The 27,656-nt window shown below is 31.2% G+C and overlaps 2 protein-coding genes across 3 annotated transcripts in view; both read right to left on the reverse strand.

The window, feature by feature from the left end:
• Nucleotides 1–11,837, reverse strand: part of LOC140445521 (ATP-binding cassette subfamily C member 4-like) — a 143,371-nt gene extending 131,534 nt beyond the window's left edge. Inside the window, exon 1 of one of the 2 annotated variants that reach the window (XM_072537603.1) lies at nt 11,659–11,837. The gene's annotated coding sequence lies outside the window, so the exon portion shown is untranslated. Of the gene's footprint in view, nt 1–1,824; nt 1,988–11,658 lie in introns of those variants that run through there. The other variant, XM_072537604.1, reaches the window with a different exon arrangement.
• Nucleotides 11,068–19,589, reverse strand: LOC140446485 (uncharacterized). Its single transcript, XM_072539039.1, has 3 exons — nt 18,045–19,589; nt 16,432–16,572; nt 11,068–11,148 (listed from the first exon to the last, which is right to left on the reverse strand). The coding sequence occupies exons 1-3, from the start codon at nt 19,587–19,589 to the stop codon at nt 11,068–11,070; spliced, it is 1,767 nt and encodes a 588-aa protein (XP_072395140.1).
• Between the last annotated feature and the right edge of the window lie 8,067 nt (nt 19,590–27,656).

Here is a 27,656-nt window from a genome sequence, read left to right on the forward strand (position 1 = left end):
TAACAAACTAAAAAGAAATGAAACAGCAAGCTCGAGGCGTTTTCGATTTCAAAATACAGAAAACCAGAACATTATTGGCGTGAAGTGGCATGACAACAGCATTGTTACCCTGTGCTCAAATGCAGTAGGCGTAAACCCCCTGCATAGGGTGAAAAGATTTTTACGAAAAGAACGGACAAATATTCAGGTAAGTTAGAGTTTTTTAGATTATTATTACAAACGCATTTAGTTTTTATTTCCAACAACATGCATAGTTTCATGACATTTTACAATACATATTTTAGGTGTCGCAGCCACATCTGGTAAATTTGTACAACGCAAACATGCGACCAAAATTTGAGCCTTTATAGAATTTCACTGGAAGGCAAGAAATGGTATTTTCCACTGGTGCCACACTGTATTGATGTAGGTCTGCAAAATGCTTGGCAGCTGCATAGACAAAGAGGTGGGGACCTAGATCAGTTAAAATTCCGAAGACGAGTAGCCACTGCGCTAGTAATACAAAATAAAAAAAAATAAAACACATTCGAAAGGTCATAAGTCAATCACCGAAGGTTTAGACATTAGGTTTGATCATATGGATCATTTGGTAATTCCTCAAAATAAGCAAACACGCTGTGCACATTGCCATGAAAAAACAACCACCAGATGTTCAAAATGCGACAAAGGACTCCACGTCAAATGTTTTTTGGTATACCATACAAAAAGTGTATAGTTAATGTAGATACCCTTAAGTGCCCATCGTCCTACATATAGGACGCCCAAAATTTTGTATATTTATTAAAAAAATAAATTTTATTTTCGTCTAATATATTTTAGTTGACCCTAAATTAAACCATTATAAGAAAAAAAATAATTAAAATCACAAGTAGACATAATGTGCATATCTGGGTTAAAAGACTTTGGATTAGCTTATTTAATAAATATGTCTAAAGTAAAACAAAATTGCTCGAAAATTTACAGTCACTGATGTTTTGTTTTTTATACAATATACAGAAAATACACATATTAAATGTGATTTACCATTTAGAAACTATTATAAAGGTTACACATACTTCCCATAAAAATGGTATTAATAAATTTGAAAAATGGGGAAATATATTTCTGCTTTTTTTAAAATACCAAATCCAGAAAATGTTCTGGACATAGTTTTCGCAGATTTTCTGCAACTTAGTCGTTTATGCAGACGATGAGATAACTGCTTTGAAACGCCAAGGTCGATGGAAATCGTCAACAGTGGCTGAAAGCTCTATGGATAATTTCTTAAGAAACTAATAAGACAGTTAAAAAATATCAAACTCCGTTTATGTAAATAATCTTAATTCTTATATAAACAATAAAAATATTTCTCATAATAATCAAAACATTAATTTAGCTGTTAATTCTATTCCTGTTATTAACTTAACAAATTGTTCATAATATAATCATTTATCATTTATGTTTAACAAATTGTTCATATAATCATTTATCATTTATGTTGAAAGTGTTTTTCGTGTTATGAGTAAGAAAAATAATATACATTTGCCTCAATAAAAATATTTTGATAAATATCCAACAGTCGTGGACAAAGTATAGTATTATATTCGCTTATAATGGATATTATTCTTACGAATAATTTACGACATTCACCCTTGTGAATAATGGCCGTAATTATAAGCACATTGAATAATATAGTATTAAATTATAATATGTTAAAAATAATAAAACATGTTAAATGAATTATTGGGACATTTTATTTTAAACTCAAAATAAATCTTATCAAAAAAAATTAAAGAAATTTCAAATGGTTTTTGTTATTTTTAGTTAAAGAAGAAACATACTTACTTCCAAACAGTCAGGTCGGAAATGAGATCAACAATGACAAACAAAATAGACTTGTTATTGTTTTCACTTCACGACAATCAATTTATTCGTTAGGCTATCCTCTTACGTAAAATATAACAAAAAATGGATAAGAATTTTCCTTCCAAGTATAATTACCACCGAATGTCAGGAAAAAAACAGGTGAATAGATATTTCATATTTTATTATTGTATTGATACTAATTTACTAATTAATTTATATACTTATCCAAGACATGCAAATTGTTTTGTTCGTAATTGGTTACAAATTATAGTAGTCTAGTAGTATACATTTAACAATAAAACACTAAAAACTTCTGTAAAAACTGTTTTTCTTCACTGCCACTTTCACAAAATTTATTGTATCTTATACTTATATTATATATACTTAAATGTGGCGACTGCCCAAAAATTTACATCGGTCAAACTGGTAGAATTTTAACAAAACGTATAACAGAACATAAAACAGATTTTAATATTAGACCAACAGATTCTACATACTCACTTCACCTTCTAGATCATAATAATTTTTTAATGACGAATTTAAAATTCTTTACATCCAAAATTAAGGCCTTAAGCTATCTTTATTAGAATCTATGGAAACTAACAATTTAAAAAATACAGACATAATTCTGAATTACCAACTTGAGGCAAACAGTTCTCCCCCCTCAACCTATTCAGTTAAAGTCTATAAAGTGTAAACACATACCAAAAATTTATTACTTGAGAAAGGCACTCTGCCGAAATAGCTGTAGTGATAAGATATTATTATAAATTTTGTGTAAGTTTTAAAAACAAAGTTTTCAGTGTGTTATTGTTATATAAAATGAATTTCCATCAAGTAACGGTCAATTCATCACTTAGTATATATTTATTTAAATTTTAAGAGACGTACGACAGGTACGTATTTTCTCCACTGTGCCGTTTAATCTTTATGTGGAGAATCTTTTTGCATAGGCACTTGAAGGTTCTGAGTGTGATATAGATGTCAATAGGTTACCGATAAGTAACATTGGTTATGCCGACTATAACGAAATAATCAAAAATAACGAACATAGCTCTAGTCAAGTTTGCACTCTTAGCAGATTAGTTAGCAATTTTCTATCTAGGGTTTGGTTTTGTCATGTGTCACGTACAAACTGATCCAGAAAGATACCGATCAATAACTTAAATATTTTTCAGCGACTGGTTTTAACTTTTCTGTTCAAAAGGCTATTAAGCTTAATAAGTTCTCTCGCCACTCTCGCGACAACCATAAATTCTTTTTTTACGGTTTAATCAATGCACATACCCCAACTGATGGTAAACCAGAGGAAATAAAAGAAGAGTTTTCGAAGACCCAGAGCAAGCCTACAGGAGATGTCCCAAAAATGACATTAAGATTATATTAGGTGACATGAATGCAATAATAGGACGAGAGCGACTTTTCATACCCACTATAGGAAAGCATTATCTACAAAACATCAGTAGCGATAATGGATTACGACAGATAAACTTAGCAGAAGAATTAAATATGATAGTAGCTAGCACTTATTTTAAACACAAAAACATACACAAGGAAACCTGGACCTATCCTGGCGGAGGAACAACTAGTCAGATTGATCACATCTTAATATATTTAAGGCATGAAACAGACGTAATAAACTGCAGAAGTTATATAGGCGCAAACATAGACTCAGATCATTACCTAGTGATCTCAACATTGAAAGCTAGAATTTCAAACATCAGTAAAGAAAATAAAATGGATAAAAAATGGAATGTGCAAAAGCTAAGAGATGCGACAATTGCAGAACGGTACCTGAAAAACATCACCAACGGGCTAAGGAATGAAAGTGTAAATGAAGAAGGCCAGACAGAAATAGACTCCTACTGGACCAAAATAAAGGAAGACATTGAAGCAGCAGCGAAAGATAAAATATGAACAGAAATTTGTGCCCGTAAAAATCATTGGTTTGACGATGAATGCAGGAATGCAACAAAAGAAAAAAATGAAGCCTACAGAAAGATGCTTACCCGGGGAACTAGAACAACTGTAGAGAATTAACAGACAAAGAGAAGAGAAGAAAAGAGGATACATAAAAGAAAAAAATGAAACCACCTAAATACGGAACTTAAATATATAGAAAACCTTATCAGAGAGAAAGAATTCAGAGCATTATGTAAGAAAGTTTACAGACAGAAAAGAATTTAAGGCAATCACAAGACAATGCAGAAATCAGAATGGCTACCTATTAATAACAAGGAAAGACGTATTAAATAGATGGGTGAAATACTTTAACCAGGAACTTAATATGGAGGAAGAAGAAGAAAACCTGGAAGATGAAAGAGATGTGGTAAGGGGAGCAGACGAGAGGGAAGAGGAACCAACAACGATTATGCCATCTCCCAGCTGAACTATGTAAAGAAGGTGGCCATGATATCATTATGGCATTATAGCAGCTTATAAAAGAAATATGGACACAGAAATTCTCTCCAATGATTGGAATATTGGAATACTTTGCACCATATACAAAAAAGGAGATATCTTTGAATGATCTAACCACAGAGGAATTATGCTTCTAAATGCATCGTATAAAATATTTTCCACAGTACTATGTCACTGTATGGCACCATATGCAGGACGAATAGTAGGAAAATACCAGGCTGGTTTCAGATGTGGTAAATCGACAACTCGTCGGATTGCAACCCTAAAATAAATTTTGTAAAAAACACTGGAATATGGTGTGATGAAATATTCATCACATATTTATATACTACAAAGCAGCGTACGACTCTGTGAATAGAAGAGAAATATTCAAAGCAATGAAAGAGCTAGAAATATCAAATCGGTTGGTAAATTTAACAAAACTAACTCTTGAAAAAGTTGAATGTAGCGTACGAATTCAGGGAAGCTGTCTGAACCTTTTAAAACAAATAATGGGCTGCGCCAGGGAGACCCTCTTTCCTGTATACTTTTCAATCTAGCTCTGGAAAAAGTAATACGTATGTCACAAATCACAACCACTGTATAATAAATCAGTGCAAATCCTGGCCTATGCTGATAATATCAATATTGTTGGGAGAACGGAAATGCTGTAAGAGAGGCGTATGTAGCATTAAAAGAATCAGCTACAAAAATGGATAGGCTACATAAACAGATGGTATTTTGGGCTCAATCTCCTCCTTAGATCCACAATTATATCGAGAAATACAAAAATGAAACTCTACAAAACTATAATACGCCCAGTCCTAACATATGGTTTAGAGACCTGGACTCTAATAAAAAATAATGAACACATGTTAGGCTGTTTCGATGGAGAAGTGAATGACAATGGAGTGTGGAAAAAACGATACAACTTTAAACTTTATAGAATATACCAGAAACCTGATATCGTAAAACATATTAAGATAGAAGAGGTGGAGGTGTCTTGTAACAAAATACTGGGGTGTGTAGGAGGAGAGATGTATAAGAAGAGTGGTCTATATATATGGGATAAAATAGATAACCATTAAGTAAAGAAGTATGAAAAAAAAATATTGAACGGAATGTGGCTAGGCTAGCAATGTAGGCAAGAGAATGACCACTAGAAACTCAAGGATGGATACGGCCAATTTGCATGCCTTTTAAAGACAGTAAATCAGGAAAATATGTATGATAGATAGAAAAGAAGATAAGAAAAATGAATAGATATAATGAAAATTAACAAAGAAAACAAATTGAGGGCGCCAGAAGAGGGATACTACTCTAAAAAGAGTAACGGTCACTCTTCCAGGTATCGTATACTGCTAATATTGATTAAAGTTGATGTAATAAACAAAAATGCTGTAAATGTAAAAAGGTAAGGAAATATTAATAAAAAAAATTATATGCAAAACAAATTCAAGTTTATTAAATATAACTTCTTAGATTTTGACAATCTCTAAGTTACCAAAAAGTATATGAAAATTTTACAATATAATCTTTAAAAAACAATGTTGAAAACAACTATAGTAAAAAGTGGAAAGTTACACAGAATAACTCTGATATAGAGTGTACAACCTACATCTAGGTTAAAAAACAACCTTAAACAAAAAATAATGCTAACGTTGGAAGAACGTATAGCCAAGTAAATATCTCAAACTTACCTACAATATGACCAACAATATTGTTAAACAACTCTAAATTCACATACAAACAAAATAATATATATAAATGGGAACAAGCCAAGTTAAACAATTGAAACGGTCTATTATCCTGAAGGGATAATAACCGGAGTTAATAACACAAGATGAAATATAAAAAAAATTAGTTAAGTAAACAAATAATGAAATAATTAAAGTTAATAATGAAATAAATGGTTAATACAAAAAAACAATGGAAGATAATCTCTGGGTAGAATTTGAGCTCAAACTTACCGATACCTTACACCAAGGGGAGTTATATTAATTAATATATATATATATATATATATATATATATATATATGTTATAAAAAAAAACTATAACTGGTAAAACAAGATATATATATAGTTCTGAATCAAAAACCAACTGTCCTCCTAGGTGAAACAGTTGTCTGGAAGGATACTCCCGAATGGCTTCGGTGTCCCAGCGAAGTCCTCCTTGAGGTCCGAAATTAGCACGGAGCTGGTGCTAATTGGCTTAGTTCGATGATGACTGTCCTGCCCTACCTCTAGGTGCAGGCTGGAGAAAAAATGAGGGTGGAGTAGACAATACTCCCTGGCTTGTCCCAAATGACCCTGATTCTTATTAGAGTTGAAGTGGTACTCTCCCTCGGATGTTCTGAGGGAAATTTATAATTCCATGGTAGGTGGCTGAAAACAATTCCCCATTACTTCTAATCTCAACATTGATAAAAAAGAAATCAAAGAAGAAGTGAGGAAAGTTTCTTTCAGCATAAGAAACCGGAGCAAAAAGATAATTATGGTAGATAAAAAAAACCCATCCAATCGGATGTAGCGTGACCTTGCTTCACATAGAGTAAAAATATAATGGCCTTGGACAAAATACTATATTAAAATTTGAAATAATGAATCTGAATAATAGGATATAGATAAAATACTCTAATGTTTATAAGATAAAAAATTATTATTTACCAGATAGCTACTTAATTCCGTGCTAGAAATCTCACTTCACCTCCCGAGTTTGCGAAAACACCGTCAATTAAGTCGTTATGGTATACTTAGAATATTTAACTTCTTGAAGTGAAGGAAATTCTATGCAATAATTGGATTTTCTTTCGCTAACTGCCACCTGTGTGTGTACCACTTCAAACTCCCGATCAGAAGTGAATTTTAATTCACAGTTAATTAACCAAGAAGAGCCATTTTTCCACTTCCCTTAATCTCCTGTCATTTCTCTTGTCCGCAATGGTACCAAATTAGATCAGAGTGACAACTTAAATTATTAAAAATACACACTTAATGGGCAAATGAACACTTAAAGTTAGGCAACCCATACTACATCTCTGAAATTATTTTCATATAAATTGTTTATTATTTAAATACAAATTGTAATAAAAGTAACGACTGTTACAGTCTGAGGTGGATAGGACATGTAATGCGGATGGAACAAAATGACCCAGCTAGAAAAACCCTCCTTAATAGACCCATCGGTCAGAGAAGAAGAGGAGAACCCAGAACAAGGTTCCTTGATAACATCGATGAAGAGATGAGAAATATGGGAATACGTGCTTGTCGGAGAAAGGCGATGGATAGGGGCGATTGGAGATAAATATTCTTGAAGAGGCTAGGACCTATGCAGGGTGGTAAGCCAGAATGATAATGATGACCTCTAAGCCTCCCTGGAATAAATTGATAATAGATTTTAATCTCTCGTAAATTAATTATGACACGTATCAGATTAACCCCCAATGTCTAAGGCAAACTTTTAAGGAACTAATTACTAATAAAGGTTTTGACGAAATTGTATATACAGAAGCTTCTAAGAGCCTTATAGTTGTTGGATGTGCTGTGACTTCAAATAAAGATTCAATCAAATCTTGCACTCTTCCACTCTTCAGCTGCATACATACTGCTAAATTGTTTTCTATTCTCCAAGCCGCTGACTCAATATAATCAGGAATAAAAAAGTAGCAATAGATACCGACTCTTTAGCATCAATCCATTGTCTCAAAAGCATTAAGTGCACATCTTATACTTCAGTCTATCCAAAACTCTTTCGAAAGCCTATTTTTACTAGAAGTATCTATCACTATGATATGGCTTCCGTTTCATGTCGGAATCGCTCGAAATGAACTCCCCAGCCTTTTTGCAAAACAAGACGCTTTTTCCAACATAAAGACTGAAAACGTTTTTTAAAAATATCATCCTAAAGTGTTGGCAAGATTACTGGAGCAAAATCCTTAATTGTTATTAATTATTTCTGCATAAAAACAAAGATCGATAACAGGACAAAGAATAGAGAGAAAGACCAATCATGAAAGATGTTAAGGAACTAGATTTAAAAATTAAAATATTAAAAATTGAATTATGATTAAAACAAAAATTTGCTCAGGAAAATTTATAATAAATAATATACTGTATAAAAAGTATTGTCTTTCAGTGTTATTTATATTAAATAAGTAAATTTAAACGATACATAAATTTTAAGAACATAGTACAAAAATTGCTGAACTAATATATTAATGACTAATATATGGGCAATTATAAAAATGCAAATTACTGAAATATAAGTAAGCATCATAATATCCTATAAAATTTATCTTGACAAAGGTGAAAGTAACTGTAAAACTTATACTTTGTAAATTACCTCAAAAACAAAATAATTGGTTTAATAGAAAATATTTTTTTGGGAATAGTGAATCAAGTTCTGCAAAATATTGTCTTATATATAACTCACAATAATTTTCCCTCAATTTCACCTTAAAATTGGGCAAAATTGTCTTCTTTTTTTCCTTTTTATGGCCTTACTTAACCCTTTGACAACTTACAAACATTTATTTTAAACTTTCCAGCGGTTTTACAGTCATACCAGTATATAAAATTGGTTGCCTATATTATATTCTAAGTGTCTAACTAGTTTAGAACCGATTTGATTGAATTACATTGACTGGATAACATAATTAGTCAAGCATACTTTTCAAGCGGACATTCGGTTTCGACAGAGCGACATATTTTAATTGTTTTCTTGTTTATTCAATTAAAATTAATTACAAAAATTACGGGTATGTCATATTTTTGAAGTCTGTTTCACACCAAGTACTGTTATTTGTATGAATACATTTAAATTTTTTTTGTAGATCACTGTCTTTTATGTGGTATTCTGGCACGACTACTGGGCATTTCCTATATGAATTCTGCTAATATACAAAATCAAAAATGGAGCTTCAGGCGTTTAGAAAATATGTCCCAAAACGAGGTTGACGCCTTATTGGATGAAATTCCAAGTGTCCAGGAGTCAATTGTGTCTAATATTAAAAGCGTCTTGTGAGATGAATTGGATGTTGATCAATTTCGGCGACCAAATAATGAGGATGTCTTTGATATTGAAAAAATTAACATCGTGTTTGAAGACCAAATTAACAATTAAGATGAAACAACCAATACTCCAAATAATCAAGAATCAGAATCGGATAGTGAAGACGATGTACCGCTAGCACTACGGCTAGCAAAGCGAGATAACTCTATATTTTGGACGAAAAATGAAAGTTATATAACACAAACAAATCAATTTATTGAAACTACAGGCCCAAACATTCCAAACTTTCTGCAGAAAACCCCAGAGATGTGTTTTTGGAATTATTTGCTGGGGATTAATTCACCTATTGCATTTCAAACCAATCTTTATTACGTTCATAAACACGGAGGAGGAAATGGATTTAAACCTACCACAGAAGACGAAGTCATATTTCTTGGAGTAAATTTATTAATGGTATAAAGGAAATGCGCAGTTACAGAGATTATTGGTCGTCAAGTGATGAATTACGATACCCTTTAATCAGTTCGGCTATGTCACGTAACGGATTCGCTTGGTTACTAGGCAACTTATATCTGGTTGATAATTCAGTGCAGCCAAAAAAACTGATCCCGGATTTGACAAACTTTACAAAGTGCGACCTCTACTGGCCAAACTCATGGAAACTTTTCTTGCAGCACTGAATCCACATGAGTTTCAAGCGATTGATGAGTCTATGATACGATTTAAAGGTCTAAACAGTGTCCGATAGTACATGCCCAATAAACCTATAAAACGTGGCTACAAAGTATGAGTTAGAGCAGATTCAAGCGCATTTATTGTGCAAGTTCCAGATATATACCAGTAAAGTGGAAAATTCCACCGAGGACAAGTATTTCAGGACAGGTATTTCAGCAGATGGACCATCTGCGTTGAAGTAGATATCGCAGAAGGGTGATTATTCTAGCAAATCACCAAAATCCAGCAACAAACGAAGTTGTAAAGAGAAGACAAAAACGCTACTCTGAATAGTAGTGCTCTACAATTCACATGTTGACAAATTTGACATGCTGAAAAGTCTTTATGACGTGAATTGTAAATCACACAAGTGATGGCATAAAATATTTTTTTTTATTTTGTGGATGCTTGCGTCGTAAACGCATTTATTCTATTTTAACCTTGAAGCCAATCCAAAAGTATGTCTTTCCTTAAGAATTTTTCATTAAGAATTCCGGCTTTCTGTGATTAGAGGCCTTATTGGAGCTCCAGAACAATTAAAAAGAAGAAGACCATTAGCAGAAAAACCAGTGAGTTAATTCAAAAAGCATATTCCCTTTGAACTGCGCCATTCAAAGTCTTCTCATATGCCTTAAAGAACTACTTCTTTGAGATGTGCCAACTGCAGCATGACAGCAAATGTTAGCAGAACACAGTGGAAATGTTCATCTTCCAATGTCGGACTTAGTCGAAAACACGAAAAAAATTGTTTTGCAACATTCCATGCAAAACAATAGGAAGAATAGGAAGAAAGAATTACTACCTGGTTTTTACTTCTCATTTAATTTTTTGTTACGCTATGTTCCTGCTGTTATCTTGGTACATCCTGCAGGATATACTTAAGTATCGGCATTGTTTATTTGTTTTAAGAATATACTAAAATAAATAATATTCACAAAAATCGTATTTTTTTTAATTTAATAAAAATCGGGTTTCAAAGGGTTAAATGGTTTTCTTGTTGATCTAGATTATGATCTACAGGAAACAAGACTACATATATTTTCGATGGTGATGTTATGAAATACTGCTGTATTGCTTTTCCACAACATTCTTAGTTTATTTGGAAGATTCATTATAAAGATTCCCTGCTTCTGTTCTAGCATCTTGTCTAGCTGTGTCATTAAATATGATTTTAACCTGTAACCACACTGATCAACTATAAAAAAATAGTATAAACCTAACAAAGGCTCCAGCTTCGAATCTTTGTGTGCCACTATCACTAAATGTTCTTTGATCATCTACAGAATCCAGCCATTTTGCAACAATATTCCTAATTTTTAAACTATAATGATTTTTTGGACATTTAATGCAAAAATTCCTCCATAAGAATATATTCCCATTAAAGTACAATTAACTGCAGCTTTGTGCCTTGGAAATCATAGAATGGCATTACACTCTTCTTCAACTTGGACCATTTCATCATGTGTTTGATATATTTTCAATTCTTGAAGCTGTGCCCTCGGATATATCCATGATATTTGCATTTTTCCAGAAGCAAAAAATATTATTGTCAAAATATGTGCTGATTAGTATTTTCTCTATATACAATAGAACATTAATGTCGGTTCGTTTGGCTTTTTAATGATTTTTTATTCACCATTGTTAATGTGATGACAAAGTTTATTATATCTTATTGATATTACTTACCTCTTTGTTACAAAGTATTATTAAAGGTTTCTTATTCTAAACAATTCATTCTTTCTTTGTAAACTTTTGAGTGGCGTACATAAATTCATTTTTGGATTAATTTGAACTTGACAAAGTTATCAGTATCACTTTATATTTGGAAAAAATAACATTTTAAACAAACATAAGACAAAAAAGATTATCAGAATTTTGAGGTTATAATGTAGAGTTGACAGATTTTTACCATTTAAGTTAAAGTTGGGTCGTAGTAGGTATTATGAAAATCGATCTTTTATTTTTTGGTTTGTTTTACTATTTTTTATTTCGGTACCTCGGAGGTAAAGGAAACTATGTCCATTTTCTTACTTTTTCAGGAGAGCAGTTTTAAATTTTTTTAAATTTGTACCTAATCAGTAAATACTCAAATGTTTCTTATATTTAACCAAGATTAATATATTATTATTGTGGTGTATATAATCGTCTTTCATTCCATGAAGTGTTATATACCTGAGGTTGCCGTTCATTATTTAAAAAAAATTTTAAAATGTGTAGTTGGACATAATGTTGTTTACCTCTAACAACTTTTTTAAATAATGTGGCATTGCATGTTAAGGTCTTTACGAAATAAACAATACAAACACATTTAACAGCCCATACTATTATTTTATTAAAGGTAAATATTATAATGTTATAATAATTAAGTAAAATTATAGACGACAAGTTTCAAAATTGTTAAAGATGCTCCATATCATCTTCATCTTCTTGTGGGTAATCGTTTGTGGCTACATCGCTATGTGTTAAATTTTGATAAAAAGCATGACAAACTGACGGAACAAAAGGCAGTAGTGCAATTAAGTCATTGTACTTTTGTTTTGTGATTGGTAATGGGATTACTGAGACTTGATTTAATTGGGCTGGAAACGTTACTTGCTCTCTTCGATACTTCATGAAGTCCACTTTATACATATTTTGATTATTGAAATCGGTCTATAAAAGAACTTTCCAATGTGTTCTTGTTGGACTTGTAGGAAAACACATGTTGACAGTAGAACAGGGTCTTTATTAACATTTTTTTTTCTACTTACAAAAGGAGGATTAGATGACAATTTCTTATTGAACAGCGTTTTGAAGTTTTTGAAATCTGCAAGTTCCATATTGTGTACTGTGTATTTACCTGATGTTTGCCTAACTAGTTGTTGCCAGTCCCATGGTGTTAAAATGGCCAAATTGGAGAGTTTCTTTCTTTTTCTTTCGATTAAAGCATGAACAGTGTCTGCTTCCATATGTGTGTGCCCTTTCAGTAAACACTTTTGAGTGATCGTCTTTATTTGCAGTATCCAAAAATATCACATTATAATAATATTTATTATATAATAGCACTTATATTTTTATTTTGTCCATAGCAGTTATCGGTCCAAAGAGTGATGTCCTCTACTTGACTACCTGGAATTGTATTGTCAGCCCATTTCAAAATTGACGAGGCAATTTCATTTGCACCTCGGGCCCCTTTCGATTCGTCCCGCATTATACATTTTACAGAAGTATCACTGGCATCACGTAATGTAAAATTTAATGTCCAAAGCTTCCTTTTGTAGAAACTAATACAGTTGTTTGTTAGTGGTAAAGGCAAACATTTTTGCAAAGCATTTGCATTTTTTGTACTTTGTATTTTGGTGACTCTTTAGCTATTATAAAGTCCAATTGTTTTAAGTTATACCGAGTTTTAGATTCAATTAGGTGAGCATCATGATCAGCCTGTACACTGGTTAGTTCATCTGCAGTAAGATTATTTTTTAATTGAGGCAGTTTAAACGACAACTTGAAGTCTTTATTAAAAATATCTGCGTACAACCACTTTTTTGCTCTGAGCTTTGGATCTACATGTCTTATTGCATTTATCAATGTACAGTTGATACATCTTTTCTATTGTAAGTTCTGTGCCCAGATAATCTCTCTTACTCCTTTCTCTGGAATAATGACTCTCGTATTTTGGGAATGATTTAATATGTTGATGTATACTATTTATGGTTTCGGTAGGAGTTTTATTCGTTGGCGTGTGTCTACCTCTTTGATCAGCTTTTATTAAACCTCCTGGCTCAATTTTTTTCAACATATTTACTACTACTAAATTAGATATACAAAGTGTGTTTAAAAACATAACCTTGCACACCTTCAATAGCTGATTGTTCACTGTAAAATGGTAGTGTATTGTATTATTTTTAGATTTGGTAGAATTTGGATCTTTTTTTCTTGATGGAAGAGTAGGTTGGATGTCGATACGTGAGAAGATAAATTGCTTTTTAAGATCTGAAACGTTTGTCTCAGTCCAGTATGAGTTGAAATTTTTTTGCCTTTCGTATTCTGGCAATCTTTCAGAGCATTTCATGTGACACATGCAAGAAAGCTTTAACGTTTTTGTAGGCATGTCTTTTCCTCTTTTACTGAGATACTTTTTCCCACCAGCTATTTTTCGTTTGCGAACATTATAGGCCCAATTTTGTTCATTTACTACACGTTTTTTACCTTTACGCTTTCTCTTTTACCATTTACCTTTTACATTTACGCTTTCCCTTTTATCGTTGTTTTCGCTGGTTTACTTATACGTCTCATATCATTGTCGTCCGATTCTGAGCTTTCACCACTTAGAGGCTCATAGATTTTATCAATATCCGAATTTTCATCTCCAAACAAATTATCATTTTTGTCCACTTCTTTCTTATAACGAATATATTATATCAAACCAGCTAAAAGAAGGACTTGAATCATATTTTATTATAATTTATAAAAATATTTTAATTAAATAATGTTAAAAAATAAAAAATTTAGACATGACTTTAAATTATTATGTTTAATTTCAAATCGAGAGCTGTCATTCGTTTCTCGTAAAGTGTAGCACAAAACTGTATTGAATTGTGGCATACTAGAATAAATAAAACACACTGAAAAAATTAAAAATTTAATTTGAAATTAATACAAAATGAATAACTTTTACAGTGAACAAGTGTGGAATTTAAATATAACTAATTCGAAACTGCTGAAATAATAGTATTTTTTCATATCTCCATTATTAAAAAATTCTTCAAACATTTTGGACATTAACTCAACCGACTCTCTGGTTATTAAATTTATTAGATACCGTTTTTTATTGTTAATAATAAAAATAATATTTATCTAAACACATTTTTAAACGTTATTTTTTTTATTTAGATTTAGTGCAATTCCGTTATCTGTGATGGCAACAATGAATTGTTTCACAAATCATTGTCTCCAGTCTGAACCAGAGATATGTAAGAGAGGCTCTCTTATATATATCTGGTCTGAACACTGGTTTATATTGGTAAAAAAAGTGTACCAATTTTATATGACGGGAAGTGTACAAGGGTACATAACACTATGTCCGGATGGTAAATGACGGTGTCATAACACCAAGTCCACATGGTGTTGTTTACCTCTGACTGGAAATGGACTTTGTGTTTATTAAAAAGTCGGTAACTTGCCGTAAAATTGTCTCTGGACATAGTATGCTTTACCCATGTGTAGAGCCAGAAAAGTTATATTTAAAAGTGCAATAATCTAAATTTCGATAAAAATGGACATAGTGTCCTTTACCTCCGGGGTTCACATTAGTAGATAAGGAAGCGGGGTCCTGAATCACTTTGGTAACCTGTCCATCAGGGTCTTCGATGCGAAGGTATCAATGCCATGATTTGACCTTGGGGGTGTACAAGAAGTACAAGAAGTGATCGACAATGACCAGAGGGTTGTAAGAACTGGTCGCTTATCGCTTGATCTCTTCTTCTTCTCTCCCGAAGAAGTGATCGACAATGACCAGAGGGTCGTAAGACCTAGTCGCTTATCTCTAGATCTCTTCTTCTCAGCCGAAGAATTGTCACCTACGTTACCTGTATGTTTTTACACTTGTCTCTTCTTTGTCTTACCTGTCCTGAAGAAGTAAAAGAATCGGTCGACAATGACCAGAGGGGGTGTCTTTGAGTGGAACGGACCACCTTGTATGTCGAGTGCAAAACTCATCGCTTATCGCTTCATCTCCTCTTCTTTTCGTTAAATTTGTACAGGGTGATCGAAAAAATAAATTTTGTATTGAGACTTGGAAATATTTTAGGTGTTGTTGCGTCAAATTTTTTTTTTGTGTACGATGCTTAGATATATCTGTATAGCCTGCCTAGCCTAGCCTGCCTAGTCTTATCTTTACTTTTGACTACGTTACCTGTATGTTTTTACACCTGTCTCACTTGTCTCTTCTTTGTCTTACCTGTCCTGAAGAAGTAAAAGAATCGGTCGACAATGACCAGAGGGGGTGTCTTTGAGTGGAACGGACCACCTTGTATGTCGAGTGCAAAACTCATCGCTTATCGCTTCATCTCCTCTTCTTTTCGTTAAATTTGTACAGGGTGATCGAAAAAATAAATTTTGTATTGAGACTTGGAAATATTTTAGGTGTTGTTGCGTCAAAAATTTTTTTTTGTGTACGATGCTTAGATATATCTGTATAGCCTGCCTAGCCTAGCCTGCCTAGTCTTTACTTTTGAAACTTGTAGGAAAAGGAAAAATAACTATGTATCACATAAATGCCTTATTGTGTATATATATATTTTAATGATATATGTGGGTAGATGTAAATAAAACAATATTGGATTGATACTATAAATTTTATTTGTTTTGAAACAAGTTATTTATCTGATTAAAAATATACACTCTACTGTTATAATGTATATTTTTCTTAACCTGTCGATAATAGTCCCTCGTCACAGAATCCATGTAACTCGCTCTCACCAAGTTATCATGATGTGAAGAATGACCCCGTAATATTTGGGAATCGTACCGGTCCTTGTACCTGACCACTTCATTGGATACGATTCCATCCCTGATCTTCTGGAGGGATTCGCGGTTCTTTGGAATTACATGGTCTAAAAGCTGAAACATAAAAATAATTAATTAAGAAATATTTGTTTTACAAATACTACTACCTTTGTGTGCTATGATTTAGGCATGGTTTCGAAACAATACAAGTCAGGTAATATGGCTCCATGCATCTCTAAAGAAGTTTGACAAAAACAAAAGAATTTTTTACAGTTTTCACACCATAACGTTCCATACATTTTGATGATAGAAGTAGTAGGTTGGGTGTATGGTATTATTTTTCTTCTTGTATTCGATTGTAATTTTATAAATCTTTTTTGGTCGGTAAAAACTTTTTCCCATGACAATTTACTTTTCTAAAGAAAAAAAAAACAGCTTTAATTACCGATATATTTTTTAAGTTATATGTGAAATAACTTACCACACCATAGAGGACCCATTTTAATTTGTAGATTAATCGGTTAAAGAAAACCTGATGTACAAAAATAGAAAGATAATTTAAAAAACAAACTTTTATTTATTACCAAAATAATAAATAAAGAATAAGGAACTTTTTTACTATCAAACGTATTTAAGAATTATTTATCATTGAAACCCCATGGTAAAGTGTCAGTGCTTAAAAAATTAACCATTCTTTTATCATCATATGGACTAAGTGCAACTTTTCTTTGAGTTATTGTATAGACGTCATGTTTTTTGGAGACAATAGAATTTTGGGAAACCTCTACAATTGTTTTTTTAAATAAACTTTTATAATAATCTTCATAAGTTAGTTCCTTTAAAGCTGATTTCTTAATTCCTTTTGCTTTTTTAATTTCCTGATCCTGATTTAAAGTTTTTATCGTGTACATTTTTGAGCGCAATCCTATAAAATGTGTCATAATTTGACCTTTGTTTTCATCTTTCATCAAGCCCAATACTTTTTTATTCCTTAAGGGAATGTTATAGACATTATTTTCAGTGTACTCTGATGTGTCAAACTTATGAATATCCTCTTTAATATGAGCATATATATCATCAACAAAAAACTGATATATTAAACTATCTGTGTCCGTGTATAATAACTTGGCTTTATCTTGAAATTTTTTTTTAATATAATTATAATGGAAGTCATACAAAATTGTTTTCGAAATATCTAAAATACACATCCCAATGTAAATAGGTTTGTTAAAATTAATTTTCTGTTTTTGCATTTCAATTATTACCATATTTTCATCAAATATGGTACAACTATAAAAATTCGGTTGGGAAATGTAATAGTTAGCACCGTATGTACCACCCAGTTTGTTTACAATTTTTATATCCTTATATTTACGTACATTCTCTATACTTTTGCCATACGGAGCGTTTATAAAAAGTTTGAATAAATTTTTTTCAAATTCATTTTTGCTCTCCTTTCTCAATTCAATGTTTAAGTCAATATATTTCTTTAACCAAGGTGATTGTTTAAATTTTAGGCATCGATGAATCTTAGCAAGCTTCAGTCCCAAGCTAATAACTTGTTTTAAATACATATAATGAATAACATACTTCTTTTTATCATACAATGTCGTTAAGAGTTTTTTAATGGTAGAATTAGAAGTTGGTGGAGTTATGTGTTCTGGACACAATAGCAAATCTTTGTGTGAATTAAAAAGTATTTTTGGATACTCAAGGTCCACTTCCAGCATGTATCCGTATTCACTATCATTGGGACAATTTAATATATTGTAATTGTAAATTTCATTTAAGGGTATCCATTCAAATCCTCCATAAGGAAGGAAATAACTCATAGCTGAACCATATAGATTGTTCACATCAAAGTACATTGTATAAGAGGTCTCTTTACCAGGATTATATTTATCACCCATGTACTTATTGTTCGCTTCTGCATATCTGTTACTACATTGTGACACTCCTCCTCGTTTTGCTTTTTCAAAGAACAAAACCATTTCGATATCTGTTAAAAGCTCTAATTCTACATTTGTTACTTTTAACATGGCATCAAATGCTAACCCTGGTAAAGTAAAATAATGCAAACTATCTAAACCGTATGTTTTTAAACACATCAGTCTAAAGTTTTCAAAAATATCACTTAAAAGTAATACGTCAGTTTTTAAATATAATTCCGCGTACTCTTGCAAGTTTTTTATCTCAAACGTGTTCCAAACAGTGCATGCGTGTTGATAATCCTCATGAGTTATTCCTTCATTATTAATTTTACTAAAGAAACTATCAATAGGTGGCAAGCAAGTATCTTGCAACTTTTCCCAATGATCGAGGTATTCATATGGGAAAACACCTTTTCGTTTAACTAAATTAAATTTAAAATCATCTTCAAAGTACCTTCTCGTTATTTGTTTTTGATCATCATCTAGATTACAGGAAAGTTTATCTAATGAATCAGACATAAATCGAAACGAATCTATAAACCTAAAATTAATATTTGTATTTTGAATGTATTTGGTAAATGATATATACCTCTCTTTGTTTAGAGGAAGTAGTGATATATTACCTTTAACGTTATTATTAAGGCTTTTAATTAAAAAATGTGCGTCATAGCCAGAGAGATTATGAAATGCAATCGGAATTGTATGTGTATTTTGATAATTAGCATTACAAGATCTATGAGCAGCTCCTCGAAATTTTCCTGTAATATGACAATGATCTCTAACTTTATCCAATGGATCGACTATAGGTTTAGTGCAAATATGACAAACAAAACTCAAATTAAAATCATGTCTTTCTTTATCAGTTAATGGACCTAACTTGTTGAATTTTTGCAATAAATTTTCTCTAGTTATTCTCTTTGCTATCTTTTCAAGTTCTCTTACAAACCACACAAGACAGTCGTGACCGGTAAATGATTTATAGTATGATAAGGAATCATTATAAGAAGATTTAAAATAATAAGCTATACTAAAAGCTTCATGCTTTTGAGACAAATAAGTTTTTATATTAGGATCATTGTTATTGTCAATGCATTTTATAAGAATACTTTCTAGATCAGCATAAATAACAAAAGGAACAAGTTCTTTATGTTTAAAATTTTTAAATTTCATAATATTATTCTTTTCTGTTGGTAAAACCATCTTAACTGAATTTGAATTAATACAGTCCTCTAAATGATTTTGTAAGAGTGCATCATTACTAAAATGATTAAAACATCTTTCACAAAACCATTTTTTGTTTCTAACATTTTTAACTTGTTGATTTACTAATCTTGAAAAATTTTTAATATAAGCAAAATGAAATAGATCTTTTCTACACAAAGGACCATCATCCTCATCACTACTATTATTATTTGTACTATTATCTTGAGAATGAATTAAAAGTAAATTAATACGAGGAGAAAAACTAGTCTTACTTAATAGCAAAGGTAAAATTTCCTTTCCTGTTCCTTTTGTTGTAAAAACATTTATTGAAAGTTTATTTAAATTTTCAAATTTAGGGATATCTTTTATGTCAATGGGAAAACTGATATTATGATACTTTAATATCTTACTAAAATGAGGATAAGATGAGGTTCGTGTAACATTGATTTTAGCAGGATGTAACGCTGCAACAATTGACCAGAGAAAACAATAAGGATCAGAATTTTTAATGTTAATTACACTCTTTGTATTGCTTATATATTTAGGTAATTTAACATAGGTGGAAATACCACTCAGTATTGGATTATACCTATTTATATTAACTTTTAAATGTAGAATCTGTGATAGTGCCCAACCACTATCTCTTTCTTGAAATTCCTCAAATTTTTTTAAAATCACATTAATACAATTAATTTTATACCAATCCTTGAGGTCTGTATTTTGGTCAATTGTTACATTTTTGGTTGAAAAATGTTTAATAGAGGTTTCACCATTTTGTGGTTTGATAAAAACACCATATAAAATCAAATTAACTTTTAAAAGACACGACAACAAACTTTTTCTAATTTGAATTGAAAAACTCCTAAAAGCTTTTTCCAAAAATATTTTGGGTTCTTTATATTTTAAATTGACTATTAGCCCTGTTTTTATTCTACTATTAAAACAAGATTCCACATCCTGCCACAATAAACACCTTTTAAGAGTTTTTCTAGCATTTAGTCTGTTCTTAAAGTTTTCAAGATATGTTTTAAGAATAGTTAAATTTGCTTCTATACAGTGAAAATTTTTAACACAAGAAACCCTATTCTTTAAACATTTATTCAAAATAAAAATTTGTTTTTTCAAATATCTTATTACGTTTCGTAAATCAGATTTTCTCTTAATTAATCTACTTACCGATTCCATCTTCTCTACAATCTGGTTGGAAAGGTTATCGACTACTTGCTGACTCATTTTTTTTTCACTAGTAACTGGTTCAACTTAACTTGGTAACTTTCGAATGCACAAATAAAACCCAAATATTAGGATGCTCTCCAATTTATACTTATCCAGTAAAAAAAATCAATTGACGTATTTCTGTAACTTGTTATTCAACGTGATTATATTTTAGGATCAAAAAGTTTAAATTTATCAATAATTTTGCAAACTAGTTGTTATTAAACGTGATTGTATTTTTAGAGGTCAGAAAGATCAAATCTGATGCAGATAAGTTGTTATTCAATGTGACTGCATTTTTATGGGTCAAAAGATTAAATCTGACGCAAATAAGATGTTGTTCAACGTGACTGCATTTTTATGGGTCAAAAGGGTTAACTCTGATGTAAATAAGTTATTTGCAATGTTTTAAAATTACAAAGTCAGTTTAATGTTAAATTGTTTTTTTTTCTCAGTTTCTTGTTATAAATACAGACAGTCGTTTAAGACTAATCCAATTGTAAGTAGCAAGCAGTGAACAAACAACATCAAGAATGGCAACAGTACCCTGTCAGTTGGTAATTTTAACTGAAGATCCGGTTCATTTTCCTATTGAAACGGCTTTCCTTATTATAAAGGAATTGTTTGTGTAAGTATTGAGTTTATTATTTATACACTTTTTTCCTTGTTTATTTCACCATATTTGCATTTGATTTTATTGTTTATCTAAATATTTATAATAATTTTATTTTATTTTGTTTTACCTCTTGATATTTTACTAATTTATCTAATTTCTTTTTTCTATATTCTATCTATGTATTTTTTATTCTAATGATCGTATTTTAATAACATTTTTATTTATGATTGTTTAATTTCGTTAAATTTTAGATATGGTGTCAAAGAGGTGTCTCTTAAGGGAAGTAAAATATTTGTGAGTCTCAGCTATACACCCAATAGCAAAAGTCTTAAAAAGAAATTTGGGAATCTTCCGGTTCGGTATATGAGGACCAAAGTAAAGACAGAGCAAGAATTCCAAATTTTAGAGAATGTCGTAAAAAGATACAGATTTAACTTGTTGGACGATGAATTGAAAGAGTTTGAGCGACATCAACAAGTCCAAAAGCAACTTGGGTTGAAGAGACCACTATACATACAAGAGGCACCGGATGAGGCTCTTGCCTCAACATCAAGCAAGAAGCAAAGAACGATTCCTCCAAGTACAATAGTACATATAGAAGAAGAATGTGATGAGAATGATCTGAATATAGATCATTTTCTAAGTCAAAGAACATAATAAACAAGTAAGTGCTTTCTGCTTCCCACTAGAAAAAAGGTAACTAGTATATATTTTATTTCGGATATGTGTTGGTATTGGAATGAAGATTGAGCGAGAGGAAAATATTTTTGTATGTATATCTGTGTATATATTTTTATAGATTAAAATAAAATACTTTTTAATAATATCTCTTTATTTATTTATTACTTACAACTTTTATTCTAATAAAAAATATTGATCAATTTTTTTTCTATATCGACCATTCTTTATTTCACTGTCTTTAAAAATTGATAAGAATCCATAATTCTCTTTCCAGCATATCGAACATATTTTTTTTAAATCTTCAAAAGTCATATCTGTTCCGACGTGGTCATTGTAAATGTGTTTTAGGTTTAAATCGTCTTGTTTGAATACAATTAAAATATTTGCATTGTCTCTTATAAGGTGTTTAGGTATTTTTGCATAACTCTGACTCAAATAAAATGGATCCACCTGAGAATGTCGAGACATGCTAAAGTATTCTCGAATAACATCTTGGTTGTCACAAGCAACATCATCAAAGATAAAAATTGAATTGGGCTTCGCTTCAGATGGGTGCATTATATCCGTACTTCCACTGTAAGTATAATATCCTATTCCTTTAATTGGTTCTAGCAAAGTTTCTAAATATTTGTACTTTGGTTGCATTAATGATTTTGAGTAAATATACACATTTTCAAATTTTAATCCATTAGCATGTTCCAATAGACTTATCATCACATTGGTCTTACCACAATTTGAAGGGCCAACTATAAGACATCGAATAGTTGAAGGGAACAAAACTCCATGCTTTTTAAACTTATTCTCAATTGGTTCCAATAAATTATTCTCCACATCAAGCGTAGTCTTTTGTTTTACAAGCTTCATGTCTGGTATCAATTTAAAAATAAATGTCTTGTGTGTATCTATTAATAAAAGACTATTTTTAATTTTTATTTTTTTATTGTCAACACTTTCTACAATATTTATACCAATAATGAATATTAAATACATTGTTTAGAGCACATTGTAAATTTTCATTGTTATGTTGAAAACATGGATGTGATTTAAAAATATGATTCATAGTCTCATCGGAAAGTATATTAGGTTCATCTTCTACACAATCAATGCGATTTTCCATGAATTTTTCCAAATATTTTTTTGTTTCATGATTTCTTACCAATATTGTTTCGTCTAATACGTTGTCGTGTAAAAATTTTGAAATTTCTTCATATTTTAGATGAGTATCACAAAAATGCCAAGATTGCCAATTTAAACCATGGTTTTGAACACATTGTTGTTCGATACATTTTATATATGACTTATTTATCATTGCTTCTGTTACTGGTAAAACAACCATTCTGTGTATAATGTTTTCTGTAGTAGGATCTAAAATAGCAATTTCCCTACAAAGAAATACATCTTCCCCAGGAAAAGAGAAACCTTGGATATCCACAATGAACATGTTTTCACTCTCTCGATATTCTCTAACAACAAACAAAATCTTGCAAGTGGAACGTCTTTTACATATTTTTCTATCCCCTCTTTATTATATTGCGTCACTTTTATCTATCCATGAGTTGTGAGAACTATCAAAACCTAACCACTTGACAAAAATTTTATTTTTCTTTCTCTTTAATACCTTTTCAACTAAATAACTGTCTTTATGTTTAACTTTTTGTAACTGGTCCTTATAAAATCCCCCAAGAATTTCTTCACCTTTATAGTCTTTTAAATAATATGTAATAGGGTTTCCCAGTTTTATTTTATAAACAGTGAAAATTTCATTAGACCAATTTGGATTGTATTTTTTGTCAAAAACTCCTCGATGTTTTGAAATGCGTACATGATCACCAATATGAAATTTTTGACTTTCCAAATCGACAATTTTAATGTGATTGTATACAGTGTTTAACAATAGTTTTTCATGCTTCTTCTTAACATCCACTGGTTTCATTCCTATTGTTCTGTGAACTTTATTGTTGTATTCAATAACAACTTGTTGTAAATTATCAATCCATTTGTAGGTACCGTTGAAACTAAACTGTTTCCAAATCATTGATTTAATCGTGCGAATAACTCGCTCAGCAATCGCAGCCTTTTTCTCACTGTATACATTGTAATGATTAATATTATATTTTTTCATCAATTTTTTCATATGTGGATTAAAAAATTCAGTTCCCATATCTGTTTGAAGATTATTTGGTTTTTGCTGTTTAAACACATATTCCATACATTTGGCTACTTCAACACCTGATTTATTTTTTAGTGGTAAAGCCCATAAAAATTTTGAAAAACAATTTATTACAACCAAAATATATTTGAAATTTCTGTTTGTATTTGAATATTTTTGCATATCAATCAAGTCGGCTTGGAACAAATCATTAAGAGATTTTATAATAATTCTTCGTCTTTTAAAGTTAATTCTTGCAGGTTTGTGTAACTCATTAACGATATCTCTTTTAACAGACATGATATTTATTCTATAATGTTTGCCTCTTTTAGTTCTTCAATAATTGAATTTATTTCATTTGTATGTCCTGTATGGCCAGCTAGCTGTGAAGATAGTAATAAACGTAATCGCTCTATAAGTTCATTTGGATCATCCCAGTGGACGTAATCGATTTTATTGTTGTTTACTTCCATAACCAATCCTTTACCTTCTGTTATTGGTGCAATTATTTTTTTATATTTTTCTAATCTACTACCATCTATCTGTTTACTTGATCTGTAATGCCTTCTGTGAGCATTCGTCGCTACAACTATCTTTTTATAGTTATTCTCATCTTCATCTGTAAAACTAGCTGGATATTTCTTAAACAAAAGCTCATATAAACCGGGTGTTCCCCTGTACCTTTTCTTTTTTAAAAGAATATCAGCACCATCTAAATCTATTTCAGAATTCCCAATCAGTAGCTTTTCAGATGTTTCATCAAATCGAATTCCATATTTATGATCAAATTCTTTGTTTAGAACATCAGCGTGCATATTTGTAATATATTTCCTAGGCAATGGATCATATTGATCCCAGTAGTCTACACGCGCCTGGTTAGCAATATCTTCAAATCGATTTTCAGAGTGTTTATCATTTTTAATCTGTTCTTTTATATCATCCACTTCAATGTTGTCCAATATCGATTGTTTGATTTCACTTGTTTCAAAGTCAGTAGTTTCATTATCGTCATCATCGTTTTTAATGTACCTTAAAGGTTCATCGTTTTTTGTTTCATTTTCTGGACTGGAATTTTGTGAACTATTTAACTTGTTCTCGATATTTTTCAAGTGTTTTGTAATTGGATTAAATAAATCTTCTTGGATTATTTGTCCTTGTTTTAATTGTTTTAATTTACTTTGGATGTTTCTCCGTTTAGTTATAAGTTGTCTTTTCAAATCTTTATTCATCGTAAAATGTAGGTATTCGCTTAACTTCTGAACAGCTCTGGATCAGGTCCCGAACAGGTCCTGATCAGCTTTGAACAGGTCTCGAACAGGTCTTGAACAGGTCTTGAACAGGTCTCGAACAGGTCTTGAACAGGTCTTGAACAGGTCTTGAACAGGTCTTGAACAGGTCTTGAACAGCTTTGAACAGGTCTTGAACAGGTCTTGAACAGGTCTTGAACAGCTTTGAACAGGTCTTGAACAGCTTTGAACAGGTCTTGAACAGCTTTAAACAGGTCTTGAACAGGTCTCGAACAGGTCTTGAACAGGTCTTGAACAGCTTTGAACAGGTCTTGAACAGGTCTTGAACAGGTCCTGATCAGCTTTGAACAGGTCTTGAACAGCTTTGAACAGGTCTTGAACAGGTCCTGATCAGCTTTGAACAGGTCTTGAACAGCTTTCAGATTTGGTACTAGTCTAGCCCCCAATTAGACACTTATGTCAACAAGGTTATGAAAATATTTATTGTGTACAGGGTGTTAAATAAGAGTAAACTTTTTTTTTAACTTTTTATTTATACTTAAAAACCCAAAGTACAGATTTGCTTCATTAGATGAACTACAGTTAAAACATTTGAACTACATTGGTTAGAGGATTATAATTAACAATACGGTCATGTATAATTATACAATAAGCAGTTGTGTTAGCTGGTATATTCTTATTAGTTTCTATTTCTATTCTCATATCGACACTTCCTGATTTAATTGATTCATTTTGTCTGCTGCAATCAATAACAAATATCGGAGCAACAGCACAGAATTGTAACATAGTAAGGCATGGATCTCCTATGGATTTGTAATAGTACGACGGTTGAAATTGTGCATACATTTCATATGCAAGGGCATAATGTCTTTTACTAAAGTTCAAGTTCAAATTGTCATACGGGTACATTTCAGAATTTAGAAATAGCTTTAAGTTTGTAAGATTACAGTGATCAAAATAGCTGTTCTCTTCTTTTATTGCATTCTTTTTGGCAGTTTGTAATGCAAACAAAACAAATCGTGGTCTCTCCAATAGACTGGTAGTTTTTACATTCCAGTTAAATTTCATTGTCTGAGGCAGTAGAGGAATTTCATGATATTCCCAGCTTCTATATGCAAGCTCCAAACTGGACCCATTTTCAATAAATTTATATAAACGTAACTTTTCTGAATCGGACACTTGAATATGAGGCATTTTCCATATTAATTTAAATATTTCCACTTTTGGTTTCAGTTCAGTTTCTACTGTAGACATTACTGCATTTAAATCAGTTGAACTTCTTATCAATACGAGTTCTTGGCGTATGTTAATAAGAATTTTTGTAAAATCTTCAAAAAATCCAAGTACAAGTTTGAGTGGAATACAAACATTAAAATTTCCTGCTTTATCAGCAACTGTTGGTGTGTCATTAATACTCCAACCTATACAGTTGTATCGATTAGATTCAGTTTGTGTGAACGAAGCATAGTTTTTCATTGTCGTTGTTATACCTAAATTTCTCACTCTATCTATTACACAGCCTCCAATTTCATATCGTATTTCATCAAATAAATGCATCAAACCATTATTAATAAAGCGCAAAGTATTGCTTTCTTTCCCATCATTCGTTAAACGTCCTTCAATATACAGATAACTCTCAGAAGGTAGGGTGTATATATCTTGAGTCTGAATTGGTATTCTTATTTCATCACAATGATTAAAAGTTGCATTGGCATAGGGTAAATGACTGTGCATTTCTCGACTCACAACTGAATTGTCAACCAATACACGATCTCCAATATTTAAAATGTTAAAACTCATATTCACTCTTCTTACAAGTACACCTCAAGAAAATCCCTAGTATTCTAGTATTAATAAAAAACTTTATTCTACACCAAGTATTTCTTTTCTTTTTCCCTGTCACTGTCGTAGTTGTTGTGTTTTATTTTAAATCCTAGTGAGGTTAAAAAGACTTTGTTTTCTGTTGTCAACGGTTTGAGAGTCTGCTTGTCACTAATGTTTTTATCAACACTCTTAATATTATATACACTGTCCACACCTGGATTAAATTTGCTACAGTTGTAAATTAAAACCATTATTTATACTTTTTTTAAATGTAGTCTTAACGTAATAACTTCTCGTGTGAAATTAACAAGATTACCGTCCTGGTCAACTAT

The sequence above is a fragment of the Diabrotica undecimpunctata genome, chromosome 7 (assembly GCF_040954645.1).
Source record: "Diabrotica undecimpunctata isolate CICGRU chromosome 7, icDiaUnde3, whole genome shotgun sequence".
In the NCBI taxonomy this organism is placed as follows: domain Eukaryota; kingdom Metazoa; phylum Arthropoda; class Insecta; order Coleoptera; family Chrysomelidae; genus Diabrotica; species Diabrotica undecimpunctata.

Coding starts and splice junctions, on each gene's coding strand:
- LOC140446485 (XM_072539039.1), bottom strand. CDS start 19,589: ATGGTTTTACCAACAGAAAAGAATAATATTATGAAATTTAAAAATTTT. Junction 16,573..18,044: donor TGTATGATAAAAAGAAGTAT/GTTATTCATTAT, acceptor TTTATGTTTCAG/CTTTTAGACCATGTAATTCC. Junction 11,149..16,431: donor CTTCACATCATGATAACTTG/GTGAGAGCGAGT, acceptor GTGTGGTTACAG/GTTAAAATCATATTTAATGA.